Genomic DNA, 27,460 nt, shown 5'->3' on the forward strand with positions numbered 1-27,460 from the left:
TTCAGACCCTTTGCTCAGTATTGAGTAGAAGCTCCCTTTTGAGCTAGTACAGCCATGAGTCTTCTTGGGAATGATGCAACACATTTTTCACACCTGGACTTGGGGATCCTCTGCCATTCTTCTTGCAGATCCTCTCCAGTTCCATCAGGTTGGATGGTGAACGTTGGTGTACAGCCATTTTCAGGTGTCTCCAGAGATGCTCAATTGGGTTTAGATTAGGGCTCTGGCTGGGCCAGTCAAGAATGGTCACAGAGTTATTCTGAAGCCACTCTTTTGTTATTTTAGCTGTGTGCTTAGGGTCATTGTCTTATTGGAAGGTGAACATTAGGCCAAGTCTGAGGTCCACAGCACTCTGGAAGAGATTTTCGTCCAGGATATCTCTGTACTTGGCTGCATTCATGTTTCCTTCAATGACAACCAGTCGTCCTGTCCCTGCACCTGAAAAACAGCCCCATAGCATGATGCTGTCACCACCATTTTTCACTGTTGGGATTGTATTGAGCAGGTGATGAGCAGTGCCTGGTATTCTCCTCACATACCACTTGGAATTATCACCAAAAAGGTCTATCTTCATCTAATCAGACCAGAGAATCTAATAGTCATAGTCTGGGAGTCCTTCATGTGTTTTTTTAAACTCTATGCAGGCTTTCATATGTCTTGCACTGAGGAGAGGCTTCTGTCGGGCCACTCTGCCATAAAGGCCCGACTGGTGGAGGGCTGCAGTGATAGTTGACTTTGTGGAACTTTCTCCCATCTGCCTACTACATCTCTGGAGCTCAGCCACAGTGATCTTGGGGTTCTTCTTTACCTTTCTCACCAAGGCTCTTCTCCCACGATTGCTCAGTTTGGCTGGACGGCCAGGTCTAGGAAGACGTCTGGTGGTCCCAAACTTCTTCTATTTAAGGATTATCTTCCATAAAAGGATAAGGGAGGCCACTGTGCTCTTAGGAACCTTGAGTACTGCAGAAATTCTGTTGTAACCTTGGCCAGATATGTGCCTTGCCACAATTCTGTCTCTGAGCTCCTTGGCCAGTTCCTTTGACCTCATGATTCTCATTTGCTCTGTCATACACTGTGAGCTGTGAGATCTTATATAGACAGGTGTGCACCTTTCCAAATCAAGTCCTATCAGTTTAATTAAACACAGCTAGACTCCAATGAAGGAGTAGAACCATCTCAAGGAGGATCACAAGGGAATGGACAGCATGTGACTTAAATACGAGTGTCTGAGCAAAGGGTCTGAATACTTATGACCATGTGATATTTCAGTTTTTCTTTTTTATTAAATTTGCAAAAATGTCTACAGTTCCGGGTTTTTTTTTTTCAGTCAAGATGGGGTGCAGAGTGTACATTAATGTGAAAAAAATTAACTTTTTTGAATTTGCCAAATGGCTGCAATGAAACAAATAGTGAAAAATGTAAAGGGATCAAGGGATCTGAATACTTTACGTACCCACTGTAGAAATAAAAATAATAATAATAATTATTATTATTATATCATATGGAAAGGCTCGTTAAAGGGTTAACATTGACTGTTAGGATTGCTATTTCCTATAGGTGGCACTAGAGTCCTAGTCCTCTTCCTCTCTGAAGAGGCAATTTGCATAGGCTAGTGTCAAACACTTTTAGTTACCTTTACATTTAACTGTCATGAGATATGAAGGAGTAGAGAGCAATTTCTGTAAGGTATAAAGAGCCTGCATTTTAGGAGTAAAGGTCCCCCATACACTTTAGACTAATATCGCCTGAAGTCACTGATATTGAAAGGCTCGGCCAACAGTGTGTATGAGAGAGTCGGCCGACTGATAGTTGGGAGTCATTCGGGCATGTCTGATTGTAAAGTCTATATATTGCTGATTGCTAAAAGATTGTAGATTTTGCTATGTGCAATAAGCAGTTGTGTTCTGACGAGAGCAAATCTTTTTAGGTAAGTTTGAAAGTAGGTTGTTTTCAGAGATCAGTTAATTAAGTTATAACCCAAACAAAGTAGTCCAGATGAAGTCAAATCTGTATTCTGGTGTAGAAGTGAAAGCAGGTTATTCGGATGCACCAGTGCAGACAATGAGGAGACAGTGGTACTTAGCCAACACTATTTATTTAACTAACGCAAAAAGGAAAATCTATTGATAAGTATATGTAGAAGTAAGCACTATATTGAAGGTAACAGTAACAGGGTTATGACAAAGCAATACGAATAAATACAATATCTATACAACGTTCTATTACACATAACAAGAAAGGTATCTGCCAATTAAAATACTGTTAATGCCTTTATGTCTCAGCTTCACGGGTGTCACTCTCAGGACTCGTTGTAGTCTCTATAAACACCTGTAATTGTTACATTAGCCCTAGCGGAGGTCACTGGTATTTCCAGCTAGGCTGCAAGTCCTAGATATGCGAGTCACTGGGTATACAGTGTGCTTGTCGCACTGGCCATCTCTGTTCCCTGAAGCACGGCCCAAGCCCACACCACGTACCGTACACCTGCAATGGAAGTAACAGCCCACAGGAATGGTCCTCTGCTACAGCCAGATTGTCTCCCGAGCCTGGTTCAGATCTGGTCATGGTCTCCTACTGATGCTGCTTACAGATCTTCCACTTGGGTTGGGTACGGATCTTCTACTAGCGTTGGATATGGATTTTCTACTGGTGCTGGGTACGGATCTTCTACTGGAGCGGGGTGCAGATCTTCTATTGGCAGTGGGTATGGATCTTCCTCATAGCTCAGACCTTATCTGGCATCTGATTGCTCTCGGACGAGTCTGTGGTGATGGTGGCTGTAAGCCCGCCTAACAGCCACACCAGGGGCGGACATATCATTGGTGCAACCTGTGCAGCCGCACAGGGGCCGAAGGGGTAAGGGGGCCCATTTCAACCGCTAAAGCAGGTGCAATTTTGCATTTTTAGGAGCTCTTGGGCTGCAAACGGCCTATATATTGTTCTTGCACAGGGGCTCTTTTCTATCTGTGTCCGCCTTTGAGCCACACGACCTGCCCTGGTACTGATTCTGGCACCATCTCCCCTTCTCAGCCTTGCCAGGCCTCTTACAATTAGTAACTGCGACACAGGTATGTCCTGACCTGGTGTCGTCTTTTAAACTGTTGCTGTTGGAAAATAGGTTCCTACAACTGTAATTCTTTCTTTACTTTTACTTTCGCCTTTGACCAGCAGATGGCGGTGTTCACTTGCAATTACTCAGCTGGGCATCAAGTTTAACTGTAGTCTTCCCTCTTGTCCACTTCCTTACAGAAGAGTTAGTGAGTTGAGGAATGTCGAGTTAATGTGGATATGAAAGTAACCTGTCATGAAAGTTGGTATTTTACATGAAGGGTAAGATGCTATACAAAGTGTACATGTCCGAGAAGAGAGTAGAAGAGCCAAATAGTTTGTCACTGTTTAGCTTTCTTTGATTTACTTGCTGTCAATAACACTTATGTTTGTTCTCCTGTCTATTCACATAAATCAAATATATAAACAGATCTGACTTGATTGATGCTGAACTGTTAAATCCTAAACTGACTGACTAAAGCTACTTTTGCGTCCATCTGATAATTATTACGCCCAGCAGTAAGACATTGACCTATGATAATTTCTGCTTATATTTTCATTTTGTATAACAGGTATTTCCAATGCACTGTTCAGTGGTAATGGACAAGCCATCAGTTTCAGAAGTAATGGGAAAATAATGAGGGACCTCACCAACCTAACAATTGGCTTCCGGACGGTAGACTCTGTATCTGTGCTCCTGCATGCCCAACGAGAACCAGAAATCATTAGGGTTAACATCCAGAATAAATTTCTACATTTTCATCTGCAAAGTGGGAACGACCTCAATGCAGTGAATCTATTGAGTAAAGAATCAGTGAGTGACAGCCAGTGGCACACTGTCACAGTATCAATGACTGCTCCTGGATCCCACTCCTCAACATGGCAGATGGAAATAGATGGAAAGCCAGAGAAAACCGTCAGTTCACTCGCAACAGGAAACCTAAATTTTCTCAAGGAAGACACAGATATTTACTTGGGTGTAGACATTGATGGAATGAACAGGAACTTTACGGGATGTCTTGGCACGGTGCTCATTGAAGGAATACACTTGCCATATTTTGCCGATAGGGATTATCCAGTGGTCAAACCACAAGTAGAACAATTTGTAAAAACGTCTCTTGAGATTGTTGACCTCAGATGTTTAGTGTCTGATCCCTGTGCCTCTAACCCATGTTTGTTTGGAGGCATCTGTCGCGATGTATTCACCCACCCAGTCTGCATTTGTCCGGAAGGAAGAAGTGGAGATATCTGTGAAAATAAAACCACCGTGTGCCTGCCTAACCCCTGTGCACATGGCAACTGTACTATCAAATCAGATGGTTATAAATGTGAGTGTAAACCAGGCTACACTGGACGTAATTGTGACTTCTTTAGCTGTCACGGTCGTCCTTGTCCTAAAGGTGCCACCTGTGTTATGAGATCAGACGGATTCTTTTGCCTCTGCCCAGCTAATGTCACAGGGAAGCACTGCAGGTGAGGACTAAGCCAATCTCATCATGACGTATGTTCTGCATTTAGGGACAGTATATGCTGTCCATTCTGTGTTGTGAAATGGGTAGTCGTAGAATCTAAAGTCTGTCCATCTACATGTCATTCCATAACTGCACCTTCATTTTTATGTCCTTCACAGTTTGTCCTCATCATCTGCAAAAACATCTCTGAGTTTGGTAAGAATGTATGTATCATCTAACGCTAATAGATGTGTGTATGTGATGTAGCTCCCTTAGCTGCTTCACCGGTGAACCATGGCGCCTAGACAAATTAGATTACAGTCAGATGAAGTCACCATTTTCAGTTTTCTTGCGGGGTTAGGAGAGGTAGTTGTCACTGAATCAGTCTTATGTTTATGGGGACCTTTCGGTTATGTGCAAACATAGTTTTTGAAGACCTATTTGGAGCAGTTCCACTTTAAAGACGCACTAACATCAACATGTTTGCCCTCTTAATATATAGCTGTCAACATATTATATAGCACTGTGTACTTACAATTGCTTATTTTATCTTTCTACCCAGTTAAAGAGAATCTGTCACCTCATTTTGGCCCTATAAATTGCGGCCACCGCCATCAGGGCTTATCTACAGCATTCTGTAATGCTGTAGATAAGCCGCAGATGTAACCTGAAAGATAAGAAAAACAAGTTAGATTATACTCACCCAGGGGCGGTCCGGTCCGATGGGTGTCGCAGGTCTGGGTCTGGAACCTCCTATCTTCATGCAATGACGTTCTCTTCTTTGCTTTCTGTTGCGGCTCCTGCACAGGGGTACTTTATCTGCCCCGTTGAGGGCAGAGCAAAGTACTGCAGTGCGCAGGTGCCGGGAAAGGTCAGAGAGGCCCGGCGCCTGCGCACTGCAGTACTTTGTGCTGCCCTCAACAGGGCAAATCAGTACGCCTGCGCAGGAGCCGTAACAGGAAGCAAAGAAGAGGACATCATCGCATTAAGATGGGAGGTGTCGGAACCGGACCTGCGATGCCCATCGGTCCGGACCTCACCGTGATCGCCCCTGGGTGAGTATAATCTAACCTCTTTTTCTCCTCTTTCAGGCTACATCGGGGGCTTATCTACAGCATTACAGAATACTGTAGATAAGCCCCTGATGGTGATGGCCACAGTTTATAGGTCCAAAATGAGGTGACAGATTCCCTTTAACCCTGCTGTTCTGTTCGGGTCCATATGACCTGAAATGAAATTTGAGACCCTGCAGATTATTTATTATGATAGCAAAATCAGGCAACATATTATATATCAACAGTGGGGGGAGAAGGAGAGAGCGACAGGCACTACATAGTGCACTATAACCCCCCACCAGAAAGAAAAACCAACTCCATACAAGTCATTAGAACAAGGAGAGACGCGGGAGCATAAGGATGTTTGAATAGTAGAAAAATGCTTTATTAAATAACATACAGGTAACAAGCTAAATAGCCAAAATACAAAAAAGCACCGAAACATACAGAAATGTGCATTTATAAGGATGATTTAAAAGGAGAGTGGGTAGCCCCCGGTGTGCACTTGCAAAGAACCATCATGCATAGCTCCATAAAGTAAGGCCAGCTGCTGCACAAACCTATATCGCTATAGTAGCGATAGACAAGTAGTATAATAAATCATAAGAAAAATAAACGGTTAAAAGGGCAGCGCTTACCAGCAGGAGGTACCAGGCAGAGCACACCGGTTGGGATCCACAAAACGCGACCCCCGACGCGCGTTTCGCCCGCAAAGAGACGGCTTTATCAAGGGAAGGTACTAATAAGTATATCTGACGTCCTTAAATAGCACCATTAAAGGTACATGTGACCAGGCACCTGGTCTGAATCCACCAATGGCCGCGGGTTGGAACGGCGCATGCGCGCGCAGAATGCCGGCCCGGCGTCACAGAACGCGTCATGCAGGGCGGGCGCGCCCAAGGGAAATAGGATGCACGCGCCGTGCAAACAAGACGCCACTGGGACAGCAGGCAAGGCAAAATGCGCGACGCAAGCGCACTACCGCTCACCAGGAGGACAACAGATCAGAGTTGCAGATTAAACGGGCGCATGCGCGCATCGCCACCCACGCCAGACGTCACAGCCGGCGTCATGCATCGCGGGAGCGCCCGAGGTATGATCCAAGGGCGCACGCGCAAGGCACAAAAGACGCCGCTGGGGCGCCGGCGAGATGAAGCGCGCGACGCATGCGCACCACCGCAATAGAGATGCCCTGTTGTAACGTCTGTCTGCCGGCAACACACCACAGAAATAAGGTGACAGAATACACAAAAGGAGGTGTTTGGAGAGTTTGACCGCTGAAATATACATAATTAATACAAAATGCCTTAGTACATACAAGGGCAACAAGCATATGTAAATAAAGTGAGCCCCAAAGATAAAAAATAAATCTATACAAGGCATAAATTGCAGAGGGTAAACTGATCCATTGAAGGTTGGTTGTATCAGCCGTGTAGTCACTGTCGGCATTAAATCCAACTCGGGCAGAGTAATATTGTGCCGAAAAAAGGACCTCAGTACTTCAAATACCATGATGTGACTAAAAGACATAAAGAAAAAACATACTTAAAATAAAATAAAAACATGCTAAAAGGACCCCCAATGGGTATCCACTCACATGGGGGAGATGTTACAACATGGAGGGCAGGAGGTGAAGGGGGACAAAAACCCAAAACCTACAATATACGGGGATTTATTTTGTTTTTAATAAAAGATAGTAAGATTATACATGAAATGGGACAAGAATATACAGAACACCTAACCAGTGCTATATAGCACTACGTTACACATCCATATAACAAGGTTTTTTAGAGAAAAGGGGAAAACTTAGATACTCGTTAAGTCCCTTTGGTACCATAGTGTCTACGCGAACAATCCAGCCCGCTTCACGCTGGGCGAGGACCTTTTTATAATTGCCGCCACGTGCCCCAAGGTGTATACTTTCGATGCCCCTGACCTGAAGCGTCCTGGCGTCACATCCATGAAACATCTTGAAGTGACGCGGGATTGTTTTCAGGTCAGAGGCATCGTCTATAGTTTTGGCGGCGCATATGTCCCTGACGTGCTCACGGACACGTATACGCAACTCCCTGGATGTCAACCCAATGTAAATTAGGGAGCACCCACATGTGGCATAGTATACAACATTAGATGTGCCACATGTAATGCGCTGTCTGATGGAAAATTCTTTTGTACCGTCAGAGGATTTAAACGTAGTGGCCCGTGTAATATTGGCACATGCCATACAATGGCCACATTGATAAGAGCCAAGTACTGGACCCCTGGTACTAAAGGGGTTAGTAAGAGATGGTACATAGTGGCTACGGACGAGAAGGCTACTCAAATTAGGGGATCTCTTGGCCGTCATCAATGGAAATTCCCCCACGGCATAGGCCAATGAGGGTTCAGTCATCAAGACTGGCCAGTGCTTTTTCAATATCTCCCTCATATTGGACCATTCATGGTTATAGGTCGTAATAAACCTTACTTTCTCTCCGTCCGTCTTCCTCTTCCGATTATTACTGCCAGAATGTAAGAGGTCCCTGCGAGGTGTCCTCCTTGCTCTGTCAAAGCCCCGCCTAATACTTCTACGGCTATATCCACGATCTCTAAAGCGTCCCTCAAGGTCAACCGCCTGTGCAAAGAATTTTTCATCAGTTGAACAGATCTGCCTCACCCTTAGGAACTGTCCAACCGGGACGGCCCCAATGGTGGTAGGATTGTGAGCGGAGTCAGCATGCAATAAAGCGTTAACAGCTGTAGATTTCCTGAAAACGTCAGTCTGGACCCGACGGGTACTGTCGACCTCCAGCCTGACGTCCAGGAAGTCAATATGCTCCGAGTCACAATTATATGTAAGCTTGATGTTAAGCAAGTTATCATTAAGTTGGCCCATGAAGTCCCCGAGCTGCTGCGCCGTCCCCTCCCACAAAAGGTGATGGCCACAGTTTATAGGTCCAAAATGAGGTGACAGATTCCCTTTAACCCTGCTGTTCTGTTCGGGTCCATATGACCTGAAATGAAATTTGAGACCCTGCAGATTATTTATTATGCGGATATGAAACTTGTGATTAATTGACTTTTCCTCATTTGAGGGGTTCTTAGTTCTTCTAGGGACACCCAAGAAATATGGCACTGATAACACCAGGCCTTTGATCTCTTCTCTAGGCACTCCAGGCCCTATCTGATGTCCTAACAAGAAACTGTCTCTGTCCCTTCCACTTAGCCCCTCCCAGGTACAGATGCCAGGATGTTTGTAATGACATGCATCTTTTCACTACTCCCCCCACACTGACAATGGCGTGAGATTAGATTTGCAAGAAGTGTTTGTAATGACACACAAGCTCTGCTCTACTTCCCCTCTCCCCATTATAACAGTGCTCTGGGACAAGAGCTTCAGATGTCGAGATGTTTGTAATGACACACATCTTTTCTATACTCCCCCACACTGATAATGGCATAAGATTAGATATGCAAGAAGTGTTTGTAATGACACACAGCTTTTCTTTAGGCCATGTGCACACGTTCAGGATTGTTAGCGTTTTTTTCGCGTTTTTTCGCTATAAAAACGTGATAAAAACGCGAAAAAAAACGCTTACATAAGCCTCCTATTATTTACAGGGTATTCCGCATTTTTGGTGCAAATGTTGCGATTTTTTCCGCGAAAAAATCGCATAGCGGAAAAAAAAGCAACATGTTCATTAAAAATGCGGAATTGCAGGGATTCCGCACACCTAGGGGTCCATTGATCTGCTTACTTCCCGCACGGGGCTGTGCACACCATGCGGGAAGTAAGCAGATTATATGCGGTTGGTACCCAGGGTGGAGGAGAGGAGACTCTCCTCCACGCACTGAGCACCATATAAGTGGTCAAAAAATAAGAAATAAAATAATAAACAGTCCTATACTCACCCTCGATGTCTTGCCGCCTCCTCGCACGCTGCCGTTCGGTTTCTGTACCTGGTGTGCGCTGAAGGACCTTGCCGAATGACGTCACTGTCCTGTGATTGGTCGTGAGCGGTCATGTGACCGCTCACGTGACCGTGACGTCACGGGAGGTCCTGTGCGCACAGACCAGCTATACGGAACGGACGCCGGTGAGATGTCTGGGTGAGTATAAGCATTTTTTTATTTTTTTTATTATTTTTAAACATTCTATCTTTTACTATAGATGCTGCATAGGCAGCATCTATAGTAAAAAGTTGGTCACACTTGTCAAACGCTATGTTTGACAAGTGTGACCAACCTGTCAGTCAGTTTTCCAAGCGATGCTACAGATCGCAGGGAAAACTTTAGCATTCTGCAAGCTAATTACGCTTGCAGAATGCTAAAAAAACGCGAAAAAAACGGAAAAAAAACGCAAAAAAAAAATGCGGATTTCTTGCAGAAAATTTCCGGTTTTCTTCAGGAATTTTCTGCAAGAAATCCGCAACGTGTGCACATACCCTTACCCCCCATACTGATAGTGCCATGAAATTAGATATGCAAGAAATGTTTGTAATGATACACAGCTATGCTCTACTCCCTCTCTGCCACACCAGCAATGCCATGGGATGAGAGTGGCAGATGCAGAGTTGTATGTAATGATACACATATCTGCTCTACTCCCTTCCCTGCACACTGACAGTGCCATGAAATGAAAGCTGTAATGACACACATCACTGCTCTACTCGTTTCCTCACTTCCTCACACAGTGAGATCTGCGAGGAGAGCAGGGCTATGTGTCTTTACGTGTCTCACAAGGAGAAAGTCAAGTCTGACATTCAGGGGATTGTGCTAATGATTGGTCAATGTCCTGCAGGGGAAAAAGTACACACTCCCAGAGAAGAAACTTTGCTGGTGAGTGAAAACTATATCCTAAATGTTACAAGCTATTATCTTCACAACTCTGCAGACACTATTTTATTCAGCTCTGCATACACTATTCCATACAGTGACCAGTTTAACATGCTACAGATAGTGGAAGGTCCTCTTCAAGAAGTTACTTTATATGTTTTTATAATAATAATATAATAATAATTTTTAATTATATAGCGCCAACATATTCCGCAGCACTTTACATTATAGAGGGGACTTGTACAGACAATAGACATTACAGTATAACAATAAACACAGATCAAAACAGATTTCAAGAGGAATAGAGGGCCCTGCTCGCAAGCTTACAAACTATGAGGAAAAAGGGGAGACATGAGAGGTGGATGGTAACAATTGCTTTCTTTGTTCGGACCAGCCGTAGTGTAAGAATCGGGTGTTCCTGTAAAGCTGTGGAGCGCCCCCACGTTAAGGGCAATGGGGTACTCGGTACCGGGTCTATCTCTCTCTCGATTCTGGGGATGTCACGGTGGCCCGACCCGGTCCGTGGCCCTTCTGAGGGGCGTCCAATTAAAGGTGAAGTTTGTCGGGTGTTCGTGACGCCACCTGTGGTATTTGGTCAGGGTGACCGACGCTGCTAGGGGTGGTGGAATGGCAGCTAGATGGTGTACCTTCCCACAGGTGAAGTATGTCCCCAGGTCTTCCCTGATGTGTAGGTAGTGATGGTGGACGTTGTAAGGCACAATGAATAACGAGGACACAAAGGTTGCAGTCTCTTTACCTTTTACTGAAGACTTCAGCGTCCACAGTCCAGAGTACCGTTCACAGGGCAGGCAGAGTCCGGCCGGTCCGAAGGCACATCCAGAGTTCCCTTGTCCAGGTGGAAATCAGTAGCCTTCCTACTAGCGCCTGTGTGTTGTAGTACCTCCCTGCTGAGCACCATGGGATAGTCCTCACTACTTTCGTGAATGTTTCTGATGTTCTCTCTCTCTGTCCCCCAGATGGTATGCATAGGACAACCCGTATGACGGGGTAGGCCTGGAGCTTATTTATAGGGACCCTAGAGACGCCCCTCTCCCACAATTTGCCTCCATGTCTTCTTAGGTATTTAGGTCGGGCAGCCAACTTGGAATCGACTGTCCTGCCGGTCTCTGAAGTAATGCGTAGAGTCAGTTACTCCCTCGGTGTTCCGGCCACTGGCTACGCGCCTCAGAAGGAGGCTGCCGATCTCGGGGCAGAACTCCTCCCGGTATTATCTCCTTGTGCTGTGACTTCGTTGCTCACTCTCCACAATATACTTCGCTTCGTGTCCTTTCTTAGGATGCTGCCGCAATGGAGTGCAGGCGCAGCTCCATAACGTTCTATCTCGTGCTTGACCTCTGTCTGCAGCTCAGATGTTCCTCCTCCTTCCCCTGTCTGCCTGACAGGTCCTCTCTGGGTCTAACCCAAGTAGCTTCCATCTCGATGTTATCGGGTCCAAGCCCAGTCTGCTTTTCCCTGACTTCCTATCCAACCCACCAGTTTTACCCGTGTGTGAGGAGTGCCCTAATAGATAGAAGCAATGCTCCCCCTGGTGGACTGGAGTGTGAAGTGTAGTGTGTGACTGTGATACCTGGCAAGGTGAACTCCTTTAGTACCATCAGACGTAATATCACTCCCCCTGGTGGAAGAGCGACATTACTGCAACAACCAGGACTCTGGGGCGCTGCAGCTGCATGAACCAGTTATCAGCCTAAATATGTAACAGACACAGAGGTCTATTAACTGCATAAAGTGTGTGAGAACATGATGCAAGGAATTATTAAGGATTATGGTTTAAGTTTTTTTGAATGGGCCACACAGGGATAGTTAGGTTAATGCTTTGAGGCGGTAGGTCAGTCTGTAGAAATGCCTTTTTAGGGCACACTTAAAACTGTGGGGATTGGGGTTTAATCGTATTAACCTGGGTAGTGCATTCCAAAGAATTGGCGCAGCATGTGAGAAGTCTTGGAGACGGGAGTGGGAGGTTCTGATTATGCTAACCTCAGGTCATTAGCAGAACGGGGGGCGCATGTAGGGTGGTAAACTGAGACGAGGGAAGAGATATAGGGTGGTGCTGAGCCATGGAGTGCTTTGTGGATGAGGGTAATAAGTTTGTACTGGATTCTGGAGTGGATGGGTAACCAGTGTAATGACTGGCACAAGGTAGAGACATCGGAATAATGATTGGGGAGGAATATGATCCTGGCTGCAGCATTCAGGACAGATTGGAGCGGGGAGAGTTTGGTAAGAGGGAGGCCGATTAGTAGAGAGTTATATTAGTCCAGACGAGAATGAAAAGTAGAAACAGTAAGAGTTTTTGCAGAGCTGAAAGTAAGAAAAGGTCGAATTGTAGAAATGTTTTTGAGGTGCAGATAACAAGAGCGAGCCAGTGATCAGATGTGAGGGTGAATGAAAGCTCGGCATCAAGTATGACCCCAAGGCAGCGGGCATGTTGCTTGGGAGTAATGGTGGAACCACACACAGAGATGGCAATGTTTTTAGAGATGTACTGGAATTAGTCTGCTCCCATGCATGTGTCATATACATGTCGTCCACATCTTGTAGTAGATGTAACATCCTGTTCTTGCTGATTGCTCCACAGCGTCTGAACACTGTAGATAAAAAGTAGATGGAAGTAATAGAGTTTTATAGATCTGTATTGGCTAACAAGGTTATGCAACGTGATTTTGTGAATGTTCTGTAGCTCAATTCACTTCTGCACCTAGTGTTTTATGGTCCAAGTCACCATGTAGCCATTGGCTCTTTCTACCACTGTTTATGTGTTCAGTATAACTGTTCCTCCAAACTCAATATCCTTTATATCTAATTATTGCAGCTATAATATAATGCCTTCCATTTTCTGTGGTGATGAAAAGAAAAACATAACCTGCTATAACCACAGTAACTGCACTCAGGAACTAGGGGTGCTAGGATGTTCTTGCCAATCTGGATATGCAGGAGATCGGTAAGTTGCACCATAGCCCCCCATTATGGATTTTTACTTATATGATATATTAAGACATCCTTTTAAAGTAAATCTGACCACTCCTAGATTGCTGTTGGTCAAGAATGCATGTGTCCTGTCTGGGGAGAGGGGAGAAAGCTGATTCCAAACACCTTTGGGGGTTTCTAATTTACCCAGAGAACAGAAGGACTGGGCATGTTGAAATCCAACAGCCTGATCCTTTTTTGCTGTTGTGATAGCATCAGAACAGGCCCTGCATTATATGGATGGGTTCAGTCTTAAAATAATTTAATGTGTATGGCCAACACAATCTGAAAGGAAATCCTTTAATACAATCGCTTGAGATCTGTCCTAGGTGAGAGGTAAACTGATGGTGTATCTATGGAGCAAGTGGTGGCAACACCCTGAACGTTCCTTAACCCCTTTGCAACATCATCATGTAAAATTATGTCATGCGGTCACAGCAAGTGTCTAGATTGGTCTCAGACACTGAAATGCCAGCTGTGTTACACATCTGGCATCTGCCTTTAACAGCAGTGACCGGAGCTATCTCTGATTGCTGCTGTTTAACCATTTAATACCGCTGTCAATCACTGAGAGCGGAATTTAAAAGGCTAAATTCACCAGTGCTCATCGGCCACCCCATGACGTAATCACAGGATGGCAGCCGTGAGCCTGCTGAAGTCCCCCATGGCTGCCATGTTGGTCCTTATATGAAGCCCCTTCTGTGCATCTTCATTGGGAAACCACAATTTAGCTCAATACTACAATATACTACAGTGCTTCAGTATATAGTAAAAGTGATGTCATGTGATCAGTCATTCAAGTCAGCTAAGAGAACTAAGGAAAAAATATTAAAAAAGTTTTTAAGAAAATATAAAAATATATATAAAAAAGTTTAAATTACCAACCTCTTCTCATTTAAAAAGAAATAGGAAAAAAATATTTTTAACCGTACATTAAATAACGAAAAGAAAAATAGAGTCAACGTGAAAAAATATATTTCTTTTCCAATTGCTGCACTCCCCACATAAAAATGCAATAAATAACAATCAATACATTGGATATAAGACAAAATGGTATCAATAAAAATGTAAGCTCACCGTATATACAGTTTAAGCAAGGAACAAGTCCTGACACAGCTCCAAGGGCCGAAATATAAAACATTACTGCTCTCAGAAAATGGGGACGCAGATGAAACGGCCGCCAGGGCCGTGGGGCACTCGGTATTGGGTCCAGTGCTTAAGGGGACGTTTCACGGCGGCGACCCAGTCCGTGGCCCTGAGCGCCCATGTAAAAGGAATATTGATTAAAGTTTATGTTCGTGACGCCACCTGTGGTATTCGGTCAGTAAGGACTGACTCTGCTTAAAGAGGTCCTCTGGGGTGATGGTATGGCAGCTAGATGGTATAACTTCCCACAGGTGAAGTATGTCCCCAGGGCTCCCGGTGAGTAAGTGAAGATGGTGAATGGCGCAGTAAAGAACAAGGACACAGGTTTGCAGTCTCTTTACCTGGTTTACAGAAGCTTCAGGCAACCGCAGTCCAGGGCACCAGATCACAGGGCAGGCAGGGTTTGGCCGGCCTGGAAGCAAATCCAGAGTCCTCTTCACCAGGTGGAGATGAAAGCCTTCCTCAAAGCGCGGTGGTGTTGTAGTCCCTTACTGCCTATGGCTTCTGATAAGGTTCTCACAGTTCCTCTCTGTCCCCCATAAAGGTTAGGACGCAACCCATATGACAGGTGAAGCAGGCCTTTTTATAGGGTCTCTATCACGACCCGGGCCCTATAAGTATCACTGTGTCTCCTGGGTGTAAAGGCAGACAGGTAACTTGAAGTTCAGCTGTCCTGTCGGTTTCAGCTATGCCACTTAGAGTTCAGCACGGCCACGGTCTTCCGGCTACCGGTATCTGCGCCAGCCAGGGAGGTAGCTAATTCACTGCTCTGCTTCGCTGGTATCACTCTCCTGTGCCTTTTCTCTGCTGCACACTTTCCACAACTTGTTCGTTCTTTCTAAGTTTTCTTTTCTCCAGGAGTTTTAGTACCTCAGACTAGATGGCCCCTTCAGACCTTCTGACACTCTATGTCTGTCTGCTCTCTTCTCGGTCCTCGGCCAGTCTGACTCAAATCTCCCTTTCCCTCCAGTCCAGAATGTATTTATAGGGGAGTTCACCCTAAACCAGGTTTAGAGCTCCTCCTTCTGGCCTGGAGTATGAACGTGTTGTGTGTATGTGATTACCTGGTGAAAGATACCCTTCATCGCCTCCAAGCGTGACATCACTCTCCCCAAGTGGAAAGCAATGCCACTGTGATGACCAGGACCCTGGGGCGTCACACTGACGACTTTTTTTTCTCAAAGCTCAGAGGTTTTTTGACCACTAAAATGTAAAAAACAACTTGTATGTTTGATATCACTGTACTTATAATGACCTTTAGGATCATGCTGCCAGGTCATTTTACCAAATAATGAATGCTGTAAAAGCAAAACCCAAGAGATAATAGTGATTTTTTTTTCACCATTTTACCACCCTTCCGTTTTACAGCACCTTACATGGTGCCCTTACCCTGCCATAAAACAAGCCCTCGTATGGCTATGTGGATGGAAAAATTAAAAAGTTAAGGCTTTTGGAAAAGGGGAGTAAAAACAATTAAAGCTCAAAAACTGAATATTTCCTGGTCTTAAATGGATTAATAGAACTATAAAGTATCATTATCTTTGTAGAGGTCTTATGGATGTATGCAGACTAAGATAATCAGGGGCGGACATATCATTGGTGCAGTCGTACAGGCGCCTAAGAGGTAAGGGGGCCCATTTCTACCTCCAAATCAGGTGCAATTTTTAATTTTTAGGAGCTCTTGGGCAGCAAAGGTCCCATATATTGTTCTTGCACAGAGGCTCCAGTGTCCACCAATGAAGATTAATGATACTTTTTAGCTTCATACCATGAATAACATTGGGTTTATAATGATGTGATGAAATTGTAATACATCTTATTGGCATTTCAGGTGTGAGATTGACATTGACGAATGTGCTTCAAACCCCTGTCTGAATGGGGGCATCTGCCAGAACCTGCCCAATCACTTCCATTGCATTTGTGATATGAACTATGCTGGGGAGATCTGCGAGATTGATGTAAGCGACCTGTCATTTTATGTGTCTATGCTGTTGTGGCAAAATCTTTTCCAATTATTGTCCTACTTGATCCTGCGCATGGAGGATGATCCAGCAGTGGAGTGGGGAGAGCAGGATTATGAGGAATAGCAAGTAGTTTTATTATTCAAGCACAGTTAGATGTCTACCAAGACCTTCAGTACAGTCAGGACCTAAACTGGAATATGCTATTCATTACTCTCCAAAGAGCAGCACCTATGGAAGAACGGACGTCAGGGCCACAACGCAATCTTTGTCTCTGGCACACAAATATACCTTTTCCATATCTTCTTTATACATGAAGGTGGTGGTGGAGAGTGGCCACACAACCCAGTTTCCATTGCAGCGAGTGGGATTGGGTGCCACAACGTCTTCAAATCAATAAATGTTCTAGCAGTTGGATCACAACTAATGAACTAGTTTTAACACAGCACATAGATATATCCTTTATGGAAACCATTTCCATACTAAAATGTATTTTAATATGGTGCATTAAGCTTTAAGGGGCATGTTTCTTATAGCTTTAAAGAATAATCACTGTTTTAATATGTATTTTATAAATCATTGCTACACATGAAAATGAGTGACTGTAATATGGACTGATCTTTTACATTCATATGTAAAATCTGCATTCACTAAAGACTAATTTTATCTGTGAACTGAGAATTTTGAGCATGAAAGATTTGTCCAGGAGGAGAATGAAGCAGATTTCTTTAATAATATATATTACAAAGTTTCTTATTTTCACATGTACTATTGATTTATGAATATAATTGAATAGATGGTTATGGTACTTTTTAAGCATACACACGTGGTCAAAATTTTTGGTACCCTTTGTTTAATGACAGAAAAAAACACAATGGTCACAGAAATAACTTGAATCTGACAAAAGAAATAACTAAAAAATCTATGATAATGAACAAATGAAAGTCAGACATTGCTTTTCAACCATGTTTCCACGGAATTTAAAAAAAAATAGAACTCATGAAGTAGGCCTGGACAGAAATGATGGTACCCTTAACTTAAAGGGCCACTGTCACCCCCTCCAGCCGTTATAAACTAAAAGAACCACCTTGTGCATCAGTAATGCTGCAGTCTAAGGCCGGCGTCACACTTGGCGTAAGACAATACGCCACGTATTATACGTCCGTACTACGGCCGTAATACGGAGAAATGTTCCCAAAATATTGATCCGTAGGCAGGGTGTGTCAGCGTATTTTGCGCATGGCATCCTCCGTATGTAATCCGTATGGCATCCGTACTGCGAGATTTTCGCGCAGGCTTGCAAAACCGACATCTAATGGATTTATGTGCTCAAATGTTCGGGAAAACATATATACAGTATATATATATATATATATATATATATATATGTCATTGAGACACATATACAGTGGGGCAAAAAAGTATTTAGTCAGTCAGCAATAGTGCAAGTTCCACCACTTAAAAAGATGAGAGGCGTCTGTAATTTACATCATAGGTAGACCTCAACTATCGGAGACAAACTGAGAAAAAAAAATCCAGAAAATCACATTGTCTGTTTTTTTATCATTTTATTTGCATTTTATGGTGGAAAATAAGTATTTGGTCAGAAACAAACAATCAAGATTTCTGGCTCTCACAGACCTGTAACTTCTTCTTTAAGAGTCTCCTCTTTCCTCCACTCATTACCTGTAGTAATGGCACCTGTTTAAACTTGTTATCAGTATAAAAAGACACCTGTGCACACCCTCAAACAGTCTGACTCCAAACTCCACTATGGTGAAGACCAAAGAGCTGTCAAAGGACACCAGAAACAAAATTGTAGCCCTGCACCAGGCTGGGAAGACTGAATCTGCAATAGCCAACCAGCTTGGAGTGAAGAAATCAACAGTGGGAGCAATAATTAGAAAATGGAAGACATACAAGACCACTGATAATCTCACTCGATCTGGGGCTCCACGCAAAATCCCACCCCGTGGGGTCAGAATGATCACAAGAACGGTGAGTAAAAATCCCAGAACCACGCGGGGGGACCTAGTGAATGAACTGCAGAGAGCTGGGGCCAATGTAACAAGGCCTACCATAAGTAACACACTACGCCACCATGGACTCAGATCCTGCAGTGCCAGACGTGTCCCACTGCTTAAGCCAGTACATGTCCGGGCCCGTCTGAAGTTTGCTAGAGAGCATTTGGATGATCCAGAGGAGTTTTGGGAGAATGTTCTATGGTCTGATGAAACCAAACTGGAACTGTTTGGTAGAAACACAACTTGTCATGTTTGGAGGAAAAAGAATACTGAGTTGCATCCATCAAACACCATACCTACTGTAAAGCATGGTGGTGGAAACATCATGCTTTGGGGCTGTTTCTCTGCAAAGGGGCCAGGACGACTGATCCGGGTACATGAAAGAATGAATGGGGCCATGTATCGTGAGATTTTGAGTGCAAACCTCCTTCCATCAGCAAGGGCATTGAAGTTGAAACGTGGCTGGGTCTTTCAACATGACAATGATCCAAAGCACACCGCCAGGGCAACGAAGGAGTGGCTTCGTAAGAAGCATTTCAAGGTCCTGGAGTGGCCTAGCCAGTCTCCAGATCTCAACCCTATAGAAAACCTTTGGAGGGAGTTGAAAGTCCTTGTTGCCAAGCGAAAAGCCAAAAACATCACTGCTCTAGAGGAGATCTGCATGGAGGAATGGGCCAAAATACCAACAACAGTGTGTGGCAACCTTGTGAAGACTTACAGAAAACGTTTGACCTCTGCCATTGCCAACAAAGGCTATATTACAAAGTATTGAGATGAAATTTTGTTTCTGACCAAATACTTATTTTCCACCATAAAATGCAAATAAAATGATAAAAAAACAGACAATGTGATTTTCTGGATTTTTTTTTCTCAGTTTGTCTCCCATAGTTGAGGTCTACCTATGATGTAAATTACAGACGCCTCTCATCTTTTTAAGTGGTGGAACTTGCACTATTGCTGACTGACTAAATACTTTTTTGCCCCACTGTATATATATTCTGTATTTATATTTCATTCAGCGCGATATCTGTGAAAAGCCGGTAATTCAATTGCCGGCTTCTCATTTCTCCTTCCCAAACCCGACAGGATATGAGACATGGTTTACATACAGTAAACCATCTCATATCCCCTTTTTTTTGCATATTCCACACTACTAATGTTAGTAGTGTGTATGTGCAAAATTTCAGCGCTGTAGCTGCTAAAATAAAGGGTTAAATGGCGGAAAAAATTGGCGTGGGCTCCCGCGCAATTTTCTCCGCCAGAGTGGTAAAGCCAGTGACTGATGGCAGATATTAATTGCCTAGAGAGGGTCCATGGTGTTATGACCCCAATGGCAGAGGGTCTCAGAAATAATTACTAAGTCTGCAAACACAAAAAACCAGCTCATAGGGCAGTGGTAACTGAGCTGACCATATATCTAATCCTAGCACCACAAATAGCAGCAGCCGGGGAACGTGCCTACGTTGGTTCTAGACGTCTCGCGCCAGCCGGAGAACTAACTAACCCTAGAAGGGAAAAGAAAGACCTTTCTTGCCTCCAGAGAAAAGACCCCAAAAGTTGGATACAAGCCCCCAACAAATAATAACGGTGAGGTAAGAGGAAAAGACAAACGTAAGAATGAGCTAGGTATTTAGCAAAGAGAGGCCCACTAGCTAATAGCAGAATATAGTAAGATGACTTATATGGTCAGCAAAAACCCTATCAAAATATCCACGCTGGATATTCAAGAACCCCCGAACCGTCTAACGGCCCGGGGGGAGAACACCAGCCCCCTAGAGCTTCCAGCAAGGTCAGGAATCACATTTAGTACAAGCTGGACAAAAATGAGAGCAAGCAAATAACCAAAAAACAAAGAAGCAGGACTTAGCTTAATTTTGCACGAACCAGGACCAGCAGACAGGAGCAAACAGAAAGGATCTGATAACAACGATGCCAGGCACTGGACTAAGGATCCAGGAAGTTTATATAGCAACACCCCTGGACTAACGGCCCAGGTGGGTGCCAAACTGAGGAAAGACAATCCCAGAGTCATATCACTAGTAACCACAAGAGGGAGCCAAAAAGTCTAATTCACAACACCATGGTTATTGGCCCCCCCCGTGGCTAAAAACATCTGCCCCCAGCCACCCCAGAAAAGGCACATCTGGAAGATGCGCCTATTCTGGCACTTGGCCACTCTCTTCCCACTCCCTGTAGCGGTGGGATATGGGGTAATGAAGGGTTAATGCCACCTTGCTATTGTAAGGTGACATTAAGCCAGATTAATAATGGAGAGGCGTCAATTATGACACCTATCCATTATTAATCCAATTGTTTGAAAGGGTTAAAAAACACACACACACATGATTTAAAAGTATTTTAATGCAATAAACACAGCGGTTGTTTTAATAATTTATTGCTCTCTCAATCCATTTGCAGACCCTCGCTTGGCAAAACAATAAATGCACAAGATACATACCTTCTGATGTCCGATCACGTCCCACGAGGTAATCCATCTGAAGGGGTTAACTAATGTTACAGGCACGAGCTGCGATAAACCACTCGCTCGTGTCTGTAATCCCCCGGGTGCTGAAAGGAAAGCTGGATCTGTACTTACATTGAGTCGCGGTGATGCGCCCCTGCTGGATGTTCTCATGAACTGCAGCCTGGGAACTTTTTCCCACGCTCCAGGTCATATGAGGACATCCACCAGGGGGCGCATCACCGCGACTGAAGGAAATGTAGGTCAATGACCTACATTTCATTCATTCGCCGGGGTATTACAAGCACGAGCACACAGCTGCATTAGCAGGGCTCCTACCTGTAAATTATTTTAACCCCTTCAGATGGATTACATCGTGGGACGTGACGGTTCAGCTGAGGGTATGTATCTTGTGCGTTTATTATTTTGCCAAGCGAGGGCCTGCAAATGGATTGAGAAAGCAATAAAATATTAAAACAACCGCTGTGTTTATTTCATTAAAATACTTTTAAATCATGTGTGTGTGTGTTTTTTAACCCTTTCAAACAATTGGATTAATAATGGATAGGTGTCATAATTGAATCCTCTCCATTATTAATCTGGCTTAATGTCACCTTACAATAGCAAGGTGACATTAACCCTTCATTACCCCATATCCCACCGCTACTCGGGAGTGGGAAGAGAGTGGCCAAGTGCCAGAATAGGCGCATCTTCCAGATGTGCCTTTTCTGGGGTGGCTGGGGGCAGATGTTTTAGCCAGGGGGGCCAATAACCATGGACCCTCTCTAGGCTATTAATATCTGCCGTCAGTCACTGGCTTTACCACTCTGGTGGAGAAAATTGCGCGGGAGCCCACGCCAATTTTTTCCACCATTTAACCCTTTATTTTAGCAGCTACAGCGCTGAAATTTTGCACATACAGACTACTAACATTAGTAGTGTGGAATATGCAAAAAAAAAGGGGATATGAGATGGTTTACTATATGTAAACCATGTCTCATATCCTGTCGGGTTTGTGCAGGAGAATTGAAAAGCCGGCAATTAAATTACCAACTTTTCACTAACACCGCTGCGTATTTCTCGCAAGTCACACTGCTGGTCCGTGTGGAATCCGTATTTTTCTCGCCCCCATAGACTTTCATTGGCGATTTTTTTGCGCAATGCGCTGACAAATGCAGCATGCTGCGATTTTGTACGGCCGTAGAAAGCCGTATAATACTGAACCGTAATATACGGCTGATAGGAGCAGCCCCATTGAGAATAATTGTGCCGTTTATTTTGCGAGTTTTACGGACGTAATTTCTGCGCTCTTACATCCGTAAAACTCGCCAGTGTGACGCCGGCCTAACAAGGTGGCTCTTTTAGTTTTTGTTTCTGTTATTCCCACAATAAATGTATTTATAATTTCGCTAAAATAACTCTCTTTGTACCTGGAGGCGGGTCTGAAGCCTCCTCTTAGAAGCGCCCAACTGCCGTCAGTCATCTCTTGTGTAGATTTTCGCCGCCCCCTCAGCGCTGTTATTGTGTGAATTCCGGCGCCTGCGCTCTGCTCTTCTGCCTTGCGCAGGCGCATAGAGCATTTGCCGTCCTAGCGCTGGTGCCGGGTTCCGTTCTGCGCCTGTGCGAGCAGTGCGGCCACCCTGTTACTGAATCCCCGCCCCGCACTGTGTTATGCATTATGCACAGTGCGGGGCTGGGATTCCTGGGCATGCGCACTGCGCTTGTCAGACGCTCCACAGGTCCCCCGCCTTCCAGCGTTGTTCTGTGCGGCTGTTCCAAACGCTGTTATGGACCTGGTGGTTAGGGGCACCCGGAATGACCTGATGAGTAAACTAGAAATCGGAACAAGCACTGGGAAAGTGGGAACTCTGCTGACCCCAAACACTACTCCTATCACACACACTAGAAATAGCCGTGGAGCGTACCTAACTCTCCCTAGACGCCTCTTCACAGCCTAAGAGCTAACTACCCCTAAAGATAGAAATAGAAGCCTAACCTTGCCTCAGAGAAATTCCCCAAAGGTAAAGGCAGCCCCCCACATGTATTGACTGTGAGTTAAGAGGAAAGTCACAAACACAGGAATGAAACAGGTTTTAGCAAAGGAGGCCAGACTTCACTAATTTAGTCAGAGGATAGAAAAGGGATCTATGCGGTCAGCACAAAAGACTACAAAAACCACGCAGAGTAAGCAAAAAGACTCCCCACACCGACTCACGGTGTGGAGGTGCCACTCTGCACCCCAGAGCTTCCAGCTAGCAAGGGACTATCATGATAGCAAGCTGGACTGGAAATTAGCAGTACTAAGAAATATATTCAGGAAGCAGTAACAACAAATGAACTAGCAAAGACTTAGCTTCTGCTGGAGTAGACAGGTCCTCAGAGAAGTCCAAGAGAGATCTGAACCAATACTGAACATTGACAGCTGGCATGAAGTAACGATCTGAGTGGAGTTAAATAGGGAAGCCAGCAGCAATAAACGAGAGCAGCTGACAAAGCCAACCTCAGTGACCAGCAGTTCCGCTCAAAGCCACCAGAGGGAGTCCAAGAGCAGAACTAACCAAAGTACCATTCATGACCACAGGAGGGAGTCCGAGAATGGAATTCACAACAAAACGCCGGCAAGGATACCTGTATATTCCGGCAACGCTGAAAGGCGGGGGACCTGTGGAGCATCTAACAAGCGCAGTGCGCATGCCCAGGAATCCCAGCCCCGCACTGTGCATAATGCATAACACAGTGCGGGGCGGGGATTCAGTAACAGTGTGGCCGCACTGCCCGCACAGGCGCAGAACGGAACCCGGCACCAGCGCTAGGACGGCAAATGCTCTATGCGCCTGCGCAAGGCAGAAGAGCAGAGCGCAGGCGCCGGAATTCACACAATAACAGCGCTGAGGGGGCGGCGAAAATCTACACAAGAGATGACTGACGGCAGTTGGGCGCTTCTAAGAGGAGGCTTCAGACCCGCCTCCAGGTACAAAGAGAGGTATTTCAGCGAAATTATAAATACATTTATTGTGGGAATAACAGAAACAAAAACTAAAAGAGCCACCTTGTTAGACTGCAGCATTACTGATGCACAAGGTGGCTCTTTTAGTTTATAACGGCTGGAGGGGGTGACAGTGGCCCTTTAATATTTTGTTGCACAACCTTTTGAGGCAATCACTGCAATCAAACTATTCCTGCAACTGTCAATGAGACTTCTGCACCTCTCGACAGGTATTTTGGCCCACTCCTCAAGAGAAAACTGCTCCAGTTGTCTCATGTTTGAAGGCTGCCTTTTCCAGACGGCATGTTTCAGCTTTTTCCAAAGATGCTCAATATATTTAGGTCAGGGCTCATAGAAGGTCACTTCAGAATAGTCCAACGTTTTCTTCTTAGCCATTTTTGGGTGTTTTTAGCTGTGTGTTTGGGTCATTATCCTGTTGCAAGACCTATGACCTGCGACTGAGACCAAGCTTTCTGACACTGGGCAGCACATTTCTCTCTAGAATCCCTTGATAGTCTTGAGATTTCATTGTACCCTGCACAGATTCTAGACACCCTGTGCCAGATGCAGCAAAGCAGCCCCAGAACATAACAGAGCCTCCTCCATGTTTCACAGTAGGGACAGTGTTCTTTCCTTGATATGCTTCATTTTTCTGTCTGTGAACATAGAGCTGTTGTGCCTTTGCCAAAAAGTTTCATTTTTGTCTCATCTGTCCTTGGGACATTCTCCCAGAAACTTTGTGGCTTGTCAACATGTAGTTTGGCAAATTCCAGTCTTGCTTTTTATGATTTTTTTTCAACAATGGTGTCCTCCTTGGTCGTCTCCCATGAAGTCCACTTTGGCTCATAGCAACGACGGATGGTGCGATCTGATACTGATGTTCCTTGAGCTTGAAGTTCACCTTTAGTCTGTTTAGAAGTTTTTCTGGGCTGCTATGTTATCATTCGTATTATCTGTCTCTTTGATTTGTCATCAATTTTCCTCCACGTCCAGGGAGCTTGGCTACAGTCCCATGGATCTTACATTTCTGAATAATATGTGCAACTGTAGTCATAGGAACATCAAGCTGCTTGGAGATGGTCTTATAACTCTTACCTTTCACATGTTTGTCTATAATTTTCTTTCTAATCTCCTGAAACAACTCTTTCCTTCGCTTCCTCTGGTGCATGTTGAGTGTGATACACACCATGTCACCAAACAGCACAGTGAGTATCTGTAGCCCTATATACAGGTCCACTCACTGATTCCAAGATTATAGACACCTGTGATGTTAATTAGTGGATACACCTTGATATAACATGTCCCTTTTGTCACATTATTTTCAGGGGTACCATCATTTCTGTCCAGGCCTCTTTCATGAGTTTAATTTTTTTTTTAACCCCTTCATGACCCAGCCTATTTTGACCTTAATGACCTGGCCGTTTTTTGCAATTCTGACCAGTGTCCCTTTATGAGGTAATAACTCAGGAACGCTTCAACGGATCCTAGCGGTTCTGAGACTGTTTTTTCGAGACATATTGGGCTTCATGTTAGTGGTAAATTTAGGTTGATAATTTCTGAGTTTATTTGTGAAAAAAATGGAAATTTGGCGAAAATTTTGAAAATTTTGCAATTTTCACATTTTGAATTTTTATTCTGTTAAACCAGAGAGTTATGTGACACAAAATAGTTAATAAATAACATTTCCCACATGTCTACTTTACATCAGCACAATTTTGGAAACAAAATTTTTTTTTGCTAGGAAGTTATAAGGGTTAAAATTTGACCAGTGATTTCTCATTTTTACAACAAATTTACAAAACCATTTTTTTTTAGGGACCACCTCACATTTGAAGTCAGTTTGAGGGTTCTATATGGCTGAAAATACCCCAAAGTGACACAATTTTTTATTTTCCCAAGGGTAACTGGAGAAATTGGACCCCAAAAGTTGTTGTCCAGTTTCTCCTGAGTACGCTGATACCCCATATGTGGGGGTAAACCACTGTTTGGGCACACGTCGGGGTTCGGAAGGGAAGTAGTGACGTTTTGAAATGCAGACTTTGATGGAATGCTCTGCGGGCGTCACGTTGCGTTTGCAGAGCCCCTGATGTGCCTAAACAGTAGAAACTCCCCACAAGTGACCCCATTTTGGAAACTAGACCCCCCAAGGAACTTATCTAGATGCATAGTGAGCACTTTAAACCCCCAGGTGCTTCACAGAAGTTTATAACGCAGAGCCGTGAAAATAATAAATGTGTTTTCTTTCCTCAAAAATATTTTTTTAGCCCAGAATTTTTTAATTTTCCCAAGGGTAACAGGAGAAATTTGACCCCAAGAGTTGTTGTCCAGTTTCTCCTGAGTATGCTGATACCCCATATGTGGGGGAAAACTACTGTTTTGGCACATGCCAGGGCTCGGAAGGGAAGTAGTGACGTTTTGGAATGCAGACTTTGATGGAATGGTCTGCGGGCATCATGTTATGTTTGCAGAGCCCCTGATGTGCCTAAACAGTAGAAACCCCCCACAAGTGACCCCATTTTGGAAACTAGACCCCCCAAGGAACTTATCTAGATATGTGGTGAGCACTTTGAACCCCCAAGTGCTTCAGAGAAGTTTACAACGCAGAGCCGTGAAAATAAAAAATCATTTTTCTTTCCTCAAAAATGATGTTTTAGCAAGCAATTTTTTATTTTCACAAGGGTAACAGGAGAAATTGGACCCCAATAGTTGTTGTTCAGTTTGTCCTGAGTACACTGATACCCCATATGTGGGGGTAAACCCCTGTTTGGGCACAAGTCGGGGCTCGGAAGGGAAGTAGTGACGTTTTGAAATGCAGACTTTGATAGAGTGGTCTGTGGGCGTCACATTCCATTTGCAGAGCCCCTGATGTACCTAAACAGTAGAAACCCCCCACAAGTGACCCCATTTTGGAAACTAGACCCCCCAAGGAACTTATCTAGATGTGTGGTGAGCACTTTGAACCCCCAAGTGCTTCACAGAAGTTTATAACGCAGAGCTGTGAAAATAAAAAATAATTTTTCATTCCTCTAAAATTATGTTTTAGCAAGCAATTTTTTATTTTCGCAAGGGTAACAGGAGAAATTGGACCCCAATAATTGTTGCCCAGTTTGTCTTGAGTATGCTGGTACCCCACATGTGGGGGTAAACCACTGTTTGGGTGCACGTCGGGGCTCGGAAGGGAGGGAGCACCATTTGACTTTTTGAACGCAAGATTGGCTGGAATCAATGGTGGCGCCATGTTGCGTTTGGAGACCACTGATGTGCCTAAACAGTGGAAACCCCTCAATTCTAACTCCAACACTAACCCAAACACACCCCTAACCCTCATCCTAACTCTAGATATAACCCTAACCCCAACACACCCCTAACCACAACCCTAACCCCAACACACCCCTAACCCTAATCCCAACCCTAATCCCAACCCTAACCACAACCCTAACCCCAACACACCCCTAACCCTAATCCCAACTCTAGCCATAACCCTAATCACAACCCTAATCCCAACACACCCCTAACCACAACCCT

The 27,460-nt window shown here is 44.4% G+C and overlaps 1 protein-coding gene across 1 annotated transcript in view; it reads left to right on the forward strand.

Moving 5' to 3' along the window:
- The window catches only part of CRB1 (crumbs cell polarity complex component 1), a 163,135-nt gene that overhangs the window by 82,235 nt on the left and 53,440 nt on the right, over nt 1-27,460 (forward strand). Inside the window, exons 9-11 of the mRNA XM_077278086.1 lie at nt 3,621-4,521; nt 13,203-13,331; nt 16,335-16,461. Of these exons, the coding sequence (XP_077134201.1) occupies nt 3,621-4,521; nt 13,203-13,331; nt 16,335-16,461 (1,157 nt within the window). The remainder of the gene's footprint in view (nt 1-3,620; nt 4,522-13,202; nt 13,332-16,334; nt 16,462-27,460) is intronic.

This window comes from Ranitomeya variabilis, chromosome 8, assembly GCF_051348905.1.
Source record: "Ranitomeya variabilis isolate aRanVar5 chromosome 8, aRanVar5.hap1, whole genome shotgun sequence".
In the NCBI taxonomy this organism is placed as follows: domain Eukaryota; kingdom Metazoa; phylum Chordata; class Amphibia; order Anura; family Dendrobatidae; genus Ranitomeya; species Ranitomeya variabilis.